Genomic DNA, 11,571 nt, shown 5'->3' on the forward strand with positions numbered 1-11,571 from the left:
TCCCTACCAGGCTAGTGCTTAAAACACAATGAAGCTTTATTACCTCCTGAAGCAAGCACTAGATTTCTATGAGACTTTTACATATGTCAGACCTGCACAACTTGGCAGTGGTTGGAGGCCAAAATTAAAATGGGCTAAACTTCTTCAGATTGCAGATAGGTTTTTGGTGGCTCACTTTCCAAGTAAAGGTATAATTAATGATTAAACTATTCTGCAAATAAACCATATTTTAAAAAGGAAAATTTCAATTAATATCAATTAATTACACTTATTACTTAAAATTTTTATTTATCATGAAATCAATACTCAGAGACAGACTGACTATGGTTGGCTGCCACAGGTCATGTGACAAACAGGAGACAGTTTGTAGTGGTAATCCACCTGCCATTTACATGATGGGCACAATCGTGACTATTGGAAGGCAGGTTAAGCAGGGCAAGGACAAAGCACTCGTTACATCTTTACTTTCTTTTACATTTTCTACACTTTTCACAGGCTGCCTGAAATCCTTTGGTGGGTATGTGAACAAAGCACTAGATTCCACTGATCAAAACGTGCCTGTAAAAGGGTCCTTTTGTTCAGAAGTCCTCAACATCACGAAGCTTTGGCACCACATTTTGGAGTACATGGCCATGTCTAGAGAGGCAGCTGCTAAACAAATTGTTGAGACTGGTGGGTAGCTGATCTAATATGATGGTCCCAATGGAAATGATCAGATCTCATGCGTTATTTGGGTTAACTGAATGATATTAACAATGTGGAGAGGGAATGTGAAGTACTGACATATCTCACTTTATTGTGCTTTGCATATGTTGCATTTTTTTTAACAAATTGAAGGTTGGTGACAACCCTGCCTTGAACAAGTCTGTTGGCACCAATTTTCCAACAGTATGTGTTCACATCTTGTCACTGTGTCACATTTTGGTAATTCTCACAATATTTCAAACTTTTTCATTATCATCATATCTGTTATAGTGATTTGTGCTCAGTGATCTTTGATGTTGCTATTGTAATTGTTCTGGGGCACCATTGACTGAGTCCATATACGATGGCAAACTTAATCGATAAATGTTGAATGTGTTCTGACTGCTCCACTGACCGGTCTCCCTAGTCCTACTGAGACACAATGGTATTTAAAGTAGGCCAATTAATAACCCTACAATGGTCTTTAAGTGTTCAAGTGAAAGAGGAGTCAATCAATGAGGCAAATTTCATTGTTGTCTCAGTTGAAGAAATTCCGGCAACAACCCCAACCTTCAGAAACCACCCCCCTGATCAGTCAGCAGCCATCGACATGGAGACATGACTCTCAGCCAGCTTTTGCTAGAGAGAAAAGCAGCATGTCTCATACAGAAGTTGCTGAGAACAGCCTTGTATGCTGATAGGATAGCTTGGCATTCACTGCTTGGAGGCTGAGATGCAGCTCTGTGATTGCAGGCACTTCCTTGGTTAACCTCTCTCCCATGCCACCTCGCCACTCTATCACTGTCTGGCATGATAAGATGCTAAGTGAAACCACAGGATTTATGGTACCCATCCTTATCTCTCCTATTCCTTGCTGCTCCACTCTGGTGAAATATTGTTGTACGTAGTGAGAAGAAAAAGCAGGGACAAACAAGTGACTCACTCCTTACCTAATTGGTGTGCTGTGCCAAACACTAACTCTGTATAGCTTACTATGGAAACTTCATTCACATGTGCAGATCAACAACTTAATAGTCTTAGATGCCTGGGGCACAAAGGCATTACATAACTTGCCCATGACCATGTATCTAATATGTGTCAGAGGCAGGACTTGAATCCAAGACTTCTTGCCTCTAAGGCCAGCACTCCATCCGCTACAGGCATACCTTAGAGATATTATGCGTTCCATTCTAGACAACTGAAATCAAGCAAATATCACAATAAAACAAGTCACACAAGTTTTTTGGTTTCCCAGTGCATATAAAAGTTATGTTTGCATTATATTGTAGTCTGTTAAGTATACAATAGTATGTCTAAAAACAATGTACATACCTTAAGTAAAGAATACTTTATTGCTAAAAATTGCTAACCATCAGATCTGAGCGTTCAGTAAGTCACAATACCTTCAATATGATTTCCATCATTTGTGCTGCAAAGGTTGATGCGCTTCGCAAGATTCACGTGAACTCGATGCAATAGCTCCACATTGCTGTCAATTTTCCTGTGTGTCCAGACTTCAGGGACACCCTGTCCTATTTTCCAAAATACAGTCTTCTGTTTTCCAGGGATTTCTTAGACATTCTTTAGAGATTCCAGCAAAACAAAATAAAAAATTTTTAAAAAAAGAAATCCCCTTTTAATAATCTTAAAGGTTAAAATAACATCTCTGTATAGATTATGTTTTGAGGAGTACAATTATAATATTTACCTCACACTTGTTTAACACATCAAGGTTTGCAAAGCCCATTCTCTGTGACTGGCATAGTGGGCTAGGTAGTACAAGTATGGGAACGGGGAGCCAGCCAGGGGTGACTTGCCCATAGTCACATAATTGATGTGTGAGGTGAGATCCGAATCCAGGTCTCCTGACTCCCAGTTCAGACCTTATTCCATTAGGCCATCATATCCCTTTGGTTCTCACTAGTCTAGTGGTGGTCCATAATTAGGTGCACTAATTAGAGCCTGAAAGACACTGTGGCCATTATGGTTAGTCTTAGGGTCAGGGGAAACTGGGCTCCAGTTCTGCTTCTGACACATGCTACTTGTGTGACCCTTGGACGAGTCACTTAACCTCTAAGGGCCCCACAGAACTCTAAGACCGTAAGTTATGGATGCAAGTTCCTTACATCAGTGAAATTTCAGGTCTGAACCCAAAGGGAAGAAAACGAATCAATTGCTAGTGATAGCTTTTCCACTTTTCCTTTTTGTTTTTTTAAGAAATGCTTCTTTGATTGTTGCTGACAGTGCAAGAACTGTAACTGATGCCCAATTCTAGCAATTTGGTGGATATAAGTAACTTCAGGTTTGTTTTTTTCTTTTCTGTTTAACAAGGATAAGCAAAACCAAAACAAACAAACTCTGAAGTCCATTGGAATTCTATGGCAAGGCTTAGTGGAAAGAACTCTGAGTCTGGAACCAGAGGCCTGGGGTTAAGTGGTGGTTTTGTTACTATCCTTGTGACTGTGGGCAATACTTTTCCTGTCTCTGACCCTCAGTTTCCTTATGTATAAAATAAGAGGGCTAGACTTCATGACCTGAGTCCTAGTTATATAACCTCTGTGGGCCTTGGCTTTATCATGTATAAAATGAGGGGGTTGGATTGGATGACCTTTACATATGTAACCCCTGTCCCAAAGCCCATTGGTATGAGACTCCCTCATTGGGAGAGATGAATCAGTGGCTCTGCATAGGGTAAGGGGTGGGGGGAGTTGTCTACAGGAAAGAGTTTCAATTCTCAGCCATCCCCCTCTGGGAACTCCTCAAGTAGAAGTCCCCCTTTGGGAATCTACAAGGGAGATCTTCCAGAGAGTCTTCTAGCAAGTGGGGTTCCAGGGAAAAGATGCAAGAGGCCAATCCCACTTTAACCCTTTCTGAAGGAAATGACTTTGGGAAGACTTGAGAGGAGCTGGCATTCTCCATCATGTCTATATCCAACTTCAGGGAGTTTCCTTTTGGGGGAGATCCAGGACTTTTTCTTGGTTGAGGTGAGTTAGCTCATTCCTAATTGCAGAGTTCCTTCCCTCTTTTGTCTGGTATATATCCTCCTACATATACCTTCTTTGATGGCTGTTTTGTTATTGACGTGGATAAATGGTTTTGGGTTTGTTTTTTTTTTTTTTTTTGCTATTCTCTTTATGTGTTCATTGTCGAATTGGTATTAGGTGGGAAAAGGGCCAAGCCTTGGATATAGACCTTGGGGGTCCTCCTTCCCCCGAAAATGACAAAGTGTTCAAAAGTTGGTTGGGTCCCAATTATATCCTTTAGACAAACAATATTTAAGGGAGCAGAAAGGTATAATTCTAGCCCAGTACCCCTTACTCACTGAGGAGAGCAGAGTAGTGGCCTTGGCCCCAACCTCCTACTTTCTGGCCTGGCAGGAATGAAAGTTGCCCTTGGAGAAGGGTGTGGGGAGAAGAAGCTAGAGATATCCATTGGGCCTTCCTTTGGGCCACATATGATAGCCTCCTCAACACAGGTGGGTCTCTCTACACATGTGGAGTCCACATAATTAAACTCTATTGCTGTATATAATACTAGTCATGCGATCTCCCTGGGCCTCAATTTCCCTATGTGTAAAATAAGGGGTTGGATTGGATGACCTTTAAGGTCCCTTTCAGTTCCAGATCTAGAATTCTGTGACCTCTGACCTCAGAAGACTCTACCAATCCTTAAGCAGTGCTCAAAGGCCTGTTGCGACCCCTTTAAGCTCCTTCGAGATTCAAGAATTCCAAAGGCACTTTGTCCTTAACGGTTTCCAGGGGCGGAGCCTGAGAGAGCCTGCACCATTTTCGAGGAGGAAGTGGAGCCAAAGCTAAGCCCCCTAATTCTTGAGCCTGAACCTCTGCCATCCGGCTGCCATGGACCCTGAGTGTGATTACTTGTTTAAGCTGCTGCTGATCGGGGATTCTGGTGTGGGCAAGTCTTGCCTGTTGCTGCGCTTCGCGGACGACACCTACACTGACAGTTATGTCAGTACCATCGGGGTGGACTTCAAGATCCACACCATCCAACTGGATGGTAAGACTGTGAAGCTGCAGATCTGGGACACGGCTGGCCAGGAGCGCTTCCGCACCATCACCTCGAGCTACTACCATGGGGCCCATGGCATTATTTTGGTGTATGATGTCAGTGACGTTGCGTCCTATGCCAACGTGAAGCAGTGGCTGATGGAGGTGGAGCGCTTTGGCAGCCAAAGCACCAAAATGCTGCTGGTGGGCAACAAGAACGACCTTGTTACCAAGAAGGTGGTGGACCACGTCATTGCCAAGGAGTTTACTGATTCCCTGGGCATCCCCTTCCTGGAGACCAGCGCCAAGAACGCCACTAATGTCGAGCAAGTCTTCCTCACCATGGCCACCAAGATCAAGAGACACGTAAGAGCCATGCCCATTTCCGATGAAGAGTTCCTTAACTTCAAGATTGACAGCTCTCCTGTGAAGCCAGTGTGGGGGAGTTGTTGCTAAGAGGCCCAGCTGAGGTGGGAGGGTCCAAGGTGGTGGCCAAAGAGATGGTTAATTCTTCTCATATCATTGGTGCTGCTTCAGAAGCAAAAGAAGATCCTCCTATGTCCCTCAAATACACGTCCCCCTTCATTCCATTCATGCCCCCCACTCTCCTGTTTAATGATTCATTTTCCTTTAACTGAATGCTATTTACTCAATAAAGTGCAACAACATCCTAGAAAAATGTTGTCTCAGTGTGTTCAATGTTGTTACCAGACTAGCCATTTTTCTACTTACTTAAAATAGGGATTCTAGCGTGGAGCCAGGTGTGTAAGTGTTTGATATTTGGAGACCTTTTAGAAACAATCATAAATCCTGAGCTGAGAGGGACCTTAGGAAGTCATCTAAGACCAGAGGTGTCAGACAGCCTGTGGAAGAGCTCTTCAAGCAAGGCCAGAACCAGAATAAAATATTTAACAAAATGAATTTAACAAAATACTCAAAATACATTTGAAAAATTTAACAAAATAAATAACCAAATAAAAAATACAATAGAATATAGATACAATGTAATTTTCTAAGTTAGTATGCAGACAGCAGGAATGCATTTCTATTTGACACCACTGTTCTTGAGCAACTCCTCATTTTACAGATGAAGAAACAGGGCCAGGTAAGGGAAGTGAGTTGACCAGCATCACACACCTAGTAAGTAGCAGCTGGAATTTGAACCCAGGTCCTCTGATGCTAAGTCCAGTAGTCTTTCTGCCACACTTGACTGCAAGAAGTTTCCATGTTGAAACGTACTGATTATAGCACCCCAACTAAACTGTCTACTAAAATCTTCTTTTGACTTCTACAACTAGACATATAATGTCTCATTGTTCATTTCAAAGTTTTTTTGTTCAAGGTTAAACTAGAATGTAAGTGACCCTGGGTTCTTCAAGGCTAGTCCATTGGAACACAAGTTCTCAGCCCATTCTTTTGTTCAGTTGTTTCAGTCCTGTCTGATTCTTTGTGACCCCATTTGGGGTTTTCTTGGCAAAGATACTGGAGTGGTTTGCCATTTCCTTCTCCAGCTCATTTTACAGATGACGAAGCTGAGGCAAACAGGGTGAAGTGACTTGCTCAGGGTCACAACGCTAGTAGATGAACTTACCTCTTCCTGATTCTGGGCCTAGTGCTCTATCCACTATGGCACCTACCTGCCCCTAGCAAGTCCTAACAAGCTGGGAAAAGACTTTGAGTGTGGGCCAAGTGATGGACCATGGACCTATTCAGGGAGGACCAGCCTAGCTATATGCAGAAATGTCCATTGTGTTACAGCATGACTGCAAATTCAAATACGGCTGATAAATATTTCTTAAAAATTAAAATACCTAAAATAACAAAATGGAAAATAAAGCCCTTCCCCTGCCCCCAAAGAAAAGAGTCAAAATTAGCAAACCATGAATTAAAATTCCCAAAGAATACCACTTCCGGTGTTTACAAAATTAGAGACAGAAGGTACCTTATGCAACTTCTAAGAGAGAAATATGGTACAAGAGAAGTTAAGATATAGAAAACTGACCAAGAACACTAATGAAATTGATATAAAGGCATCAAGTGAAATATTAGTAAAGAGGTCACAGAAAAATATTTTTAAAACGATTCACTATGACCAGATAATTTATATTAAAAATGCAAAAGTGGTTTAAGATTAAGAAAATTATTAATATAATATATTAATAGGAAAAATAACTTAAAATTGAGATTGTTATTGGTTTTTACAAAACCATTAATTTAGCCAACAAATTCTAAAATGCATAGGAATAAAAGGCGTTTTCCTTAATATAATAAAAAACCATTATTTAAAATCAACTCATCACATTATTTGTCGCAGTAACACTGAAATCTTTCCCAATAAAATCAGAAGTGAAACAAAGGGTACCCACTGTCTTTACTATCATTTGCCAAAAAAATAAAAAAGAATAAGCAAATGCAAAAGGAGGCAATAATACCTTCTTGTGGAAAATGTGATGGTTTATTTAAAGAACCCTAGAGAAATGAGAAAATAGTTTCAATAAAAGAACAGGATATAAAATAAATCTATAAGACAGCATTTTGGGATATGGCTCTAAAAATGCAGGAAAAAAGAAATAGGTAGAGGCATTCCCTTATAAAACATAACAAAATACATTAACTATCCAGTGACTAACCTAGTAGGACAAATCAAGGACTTAGACACAAAATTAGAAAATGATTTTTACAGAAATAAAGAAATTCACAAGCAATTGGATAGCAGTTTGTAATTGGTGTTTTCAACTATCTAATACCATATACCACAATACATTTTAAGTGAATAAAACAGTTTAAACAAAAGGCTAAAACAACACCATTAAAAAAGACAGTGGTTTGGAAGGTTAGATCTTTCACTTTCATAGCTGGGGAGAGGACAAAGATTCTTAACCAGCTATGAAATCGAAACTTTTAAAAGGAAAGCTGGACTATTTTGATTAGACGAATAAGGACTGGACCTGCAATTTTACTGGTTTAGGGAACTCCTAGATGGGAGAACCTTCTATCAATTCAGGTCACCACCTACTCTGAAACTTGGAGAGTTGCCTAGACCGGAGGTGTCAAACACCAAGCTGCCGGCAGCTGCAGTCCGCAATACTCCCAAGTGTGAGTTGTACCAGATTCAAATGTAATTGGGAAATTTATTTAAAAAAATAAAAATGCAATAAAATAGAGAGAATACTACATTTAAAAACTAAGCCAATATACAGCCTACAGGGATCTTTATGTATGATTTAGTACCAGACCAACCTCCCCGACCCACCTTTTCTATTTGAGTTTGATACCGCTGACCTAGAGCATTAAGAGGTTAAGTGATTTGCCCAGGATCACCCAACCAGTAGACAGATGGTCCATAGGTAGATAAATATAGATCTAGATAGTACATCTATGGAGTACCTACTGTGTACTAGGCACATAGAATATATAAAGTGTGGTACTTGAATCAAGGTCCTCCTAGCTCTCAGGCCAGCTCTATCCACTACACTATAATGCCTGTCATTTTGATTATGTAAAGTTAAGAAGCTTCCTTCCTCTCCCCAAACCCTAATGTTGATAGAATAATGAAAAAAATACATACTGAAGAAAAAGAAATATGAACAATTTTCAAAAGAGCTGCAATAATCATCTGTGAAATTGTTGAAAACTAATAATCCCTCGATTCAAGTACTCAATTGAAATGCCAATCAAAGCATAACCAAAATAATATCTCATACAATTGACTAAGATGAGAACATTGATTAGAGGGACTCTAGGAAGACATGCAACCTAAGTCACTTCTGATGGGGTTATGGCCTGGTTCAACTGGGCTGGAAAACAATTTGGAAGAAAAATTTCAAAACTGTTCATATCCTTTGACCAAGAGATCCTACTACGTATGTGGACTACAATAGCTCAAGTACGTCGCTGAAAACAAGACAAGACCCAGATGTATAAAAATATCCATAAAAGCATTGTTTGTGATCATAAAAAGATGTGAACAAAATATGTGCCCCACGATTGAGGAATGGCTGAATAAATTATCACACATGGAATAGTATTATGCAATAATGGAGGACAAATAGGACAAATTCAGGGAAGCATGGAAACTGGCATGAAGTGAACAACATATAACCTTCAAATCAATCATTCGACCAGCAAGCATTTTTTTTAAATCGAGAAACATTTCTTGAGTACTTACTATATATGAGTGAGAGGCAGCATGGGATAAGGGGTAAAAGGTAGTTGGTCTGAGAACCAGGAAGATCTGGGTTCAAATAATGCTTCTGACATAGGCTGGCTGTGTGACGCTAGGTGAGTCATTTAATTTCTCAGTGCCCCAGGCAAATTTATAAGACTACATTTTGCAGATTTGTACTGGTAGAGGGAATTTACTCGCTGGCCATTTTCTACATCAATGAAATCACAGGTCCGGAATACACACACACACACACACACACACACACACACACATATACACATATACACATATACACACATGTGTAGATACATGAAATATAAACAATATGTTAAATATATAGAAATGATACACATATTTAAACATAAACATATATTTAATGTACAAGCCACTTTCCTAAGTTGTAGATATAAAAAAGGCTTTGCCAAAATCCCTTCTGGGAGGATACAATATGAACATAAGTGAGGACAGCATGAGGAAAACTGAGGAGTAACAGTTGGGATAATGAGGGAAAGCTTCCAAAAAGTTACACCTGAACTATGCCTTGAAGGAGATGAGAAGAGAGTGAGTTCTAAGCTCGGGGGGATGGCATATGCAATGCAGCAAGGCCAGAGAGAGAACATCATGTTTGGATAGTAGTAAAAAGTTCATTGTAGATGGAATATGGTTTTTGTATGTAGGGTTTGTGAAGAGGAGCAGTAGGAAATGTGGCCCCAAAGGAAGGAGGGAGCCAGACTGTTGGGGGCTTTAAACAGCAGTGTAGGGAGACTGGATCTTATCCAATCCACAATGGGGAGCCACTGAAGGTTTTTGGAGCCAGCTAATGACATGCTGGGATATATGCCTTGGGAAAATGATTTTAGCAGCTATGTAGGGGGCTGGATTAGAGCAGGGGAAACAGTGGGGCAGAATTCAGGAAAGAAGTAGCTACAAAGTTTTAAAATGACGCTATGTAGCTCACGTTGCCAGCAGAGTTTTAACTGGAATTTGGAGAATGGGGGAGGGATTGACACTCAGAAAAAAGTCTATCATATCTAACTTTTCTAAAAAAAAGTATCAATTGCTAATAACTTTTCCACTTTTCCTTCTCTAAAAATGTATCCTTGTAGTTTCAAAATCATCTAGTGGATTTCTGCCCAGTGCCCCGCTAGCAATAAGGAAGAATCCAGGGACCAGCCAACCTAGATATGATGACTACAACAGAATAAACAGAGATGACTAAGAAGCACCTAACCTTAGGCCATTTTATTAGGGGATAGTTTGCTGTTTACTCATTTCTTCGGTTTTCCTCTTAGCATTTTCCTTGTGAAGATTTTTTTTTTCTTTTCCTTACCGTTCTAAATTATTTGGAGCCTTTCTTACTGTTTAGAGGTGTTAAAGGGGAACCAGCTTTAGACTTAACCTCTCACACATCCTCCTGCCAGACATCTCAATACTGCTCTCCGAAGAAAACTTAGTCCTAGATTTTGCGTCACATTTACGTCAAACTCCTTCGGCAAAACCTTTAAAGGTCATGCTAATTGGAAGATTGAATCGTTGCTAGGACCTGGGGATGTTTTTGCTATAGTATTTCAGAGAATGTTTTGTCTCTGGTAGAGAATGATGAAGCTAGAGGGAGAGCAAGAATCGATGAATCACTTGGAGGGAGAGGGACCTGAGAATTATTGCAATATTTGAGCAGGCTTTTCCTCCCTTCCAAGTGAGTCTCAGGAAGAAATCTGCGTAGGTAGTGGGGAGGAAAGGCTAGAGGGATAGAACTGTCAATCTTGGCCAGATATTTGATTAGTTTTGGCAAGGTGCTGCTGGTACAAATTTGACATTTGGCAGAGAATTAGATTTCTCTGTAGCAAAGGAACTTAATAATAATGATACACATATGCCACAGCTAGCATTTCTATATCACTTTAAGGTTTGTGAAGCCCTTTATAAATGTTATCTCATTTGAGCCTCACGGCACCCTTGTAAGTTATTCTCCATAATCGTACACTTTTACAAATGAGGAAACAGAAGCTTTGGGACAGTAGACAGCTTGCCTAGGGCCACATGGCAGGGTTTGAACTGAGGTCTTTTGACTCCAGGTCCAGGACTCTACCCCATGCCACCAAGCTGCCTCAATTAGTAGGCTTATAAGTGCACAACAGTTCTCATTCTTGTTTTACAATAAGATAATCAAAGCACCAATTCCACAGACTAATGGCCTAATAGATCAAGGAGAGTTGTGCAGGGACATGGATAGTATGAGGAATGTCTGTATTTCTTCCATGGCAAGTTGATGGACTTCAATTATTTGGTCATCTGTTAGAGTTCTGTCTCCAACCAAAGTAAACCAGTTAATAATTTCTTGATTTGCCTTAATGATTATGTAATTCTTTAAAAGGTGGAGATGTCTCTTCTGGATCTGATTCTCATTAATAAAGTGAAACTGGTTGTTAGGGTGGAAATGATGGGAACCTTGGAAGGAAGTGAGCCCTCCAGCTCAGAGCTTGAAATGAAGAAGAGAAAAGCCAGACACAGTCTGACATGTACCCTTAATTTTAGGAGAGTTGGCTTGAGGGTTAAGAGAAAGGCTAAGCAGATCCCACTGACCTCAAATTCTACAGAGGAAGTAGCACTGGGAGGGATAGCAACTCTCAAGAATTAAATTCTGAAGGTACAAAGAAAAAAAAATCTAACGAACAAGAAGAGGGGCAGTTGTCTAAAGCAGTGGTGTCAAAC

General features: G+C 40.3%; 1 protein-coding gene across 1 annotated transcript; it reads left to right on the top strand.

Annotated features, from left to right (window-relative positions):
* Positions 1-4,541: 4,541 nt before the first annotated feature.
* LOC118832720 (ras-related protein Rab-1B-like) lies at positions 4,542-5,147 on the top strand. Its single transcript, XM_036740049.1, has one exon. It carries the CDS (start codon positions 4,542-4,544, stop codon positions 5,145-5,147), a length of 606 nt encoding a protein of 201 aa, XP_036595944.1.
* Positions 5,148-11,571: the final 6,424 nt, after the last annotated feature.

This window comes from Trichosurus vulpecula, chromosome X (genome assembly GCF_011100635.1).
Source record: "Trichosurus vulpecula isolate mTriVul1 chromosome X, mTriVul1.pri, whole genome shotgun sequence".
In the NCBI taxonomy this organism is placed as follows: domain Eukaryota; kingdom Metazoa; phylum Chordata; class Mammalia; order Diprotodontia; family Phalangeridae; genus Trichosurus; species Trichosurus vulpecula.

Excerpts from the sequence above, each read along its gene's own strand:
- LOC118832720 (XM_036740049.1), top strand. The coding sequence starts at position 4,542 with ATGGACCCTGAGTGTGATTACTTGTTTAAGCTGCTGCTGATCGGGGAT.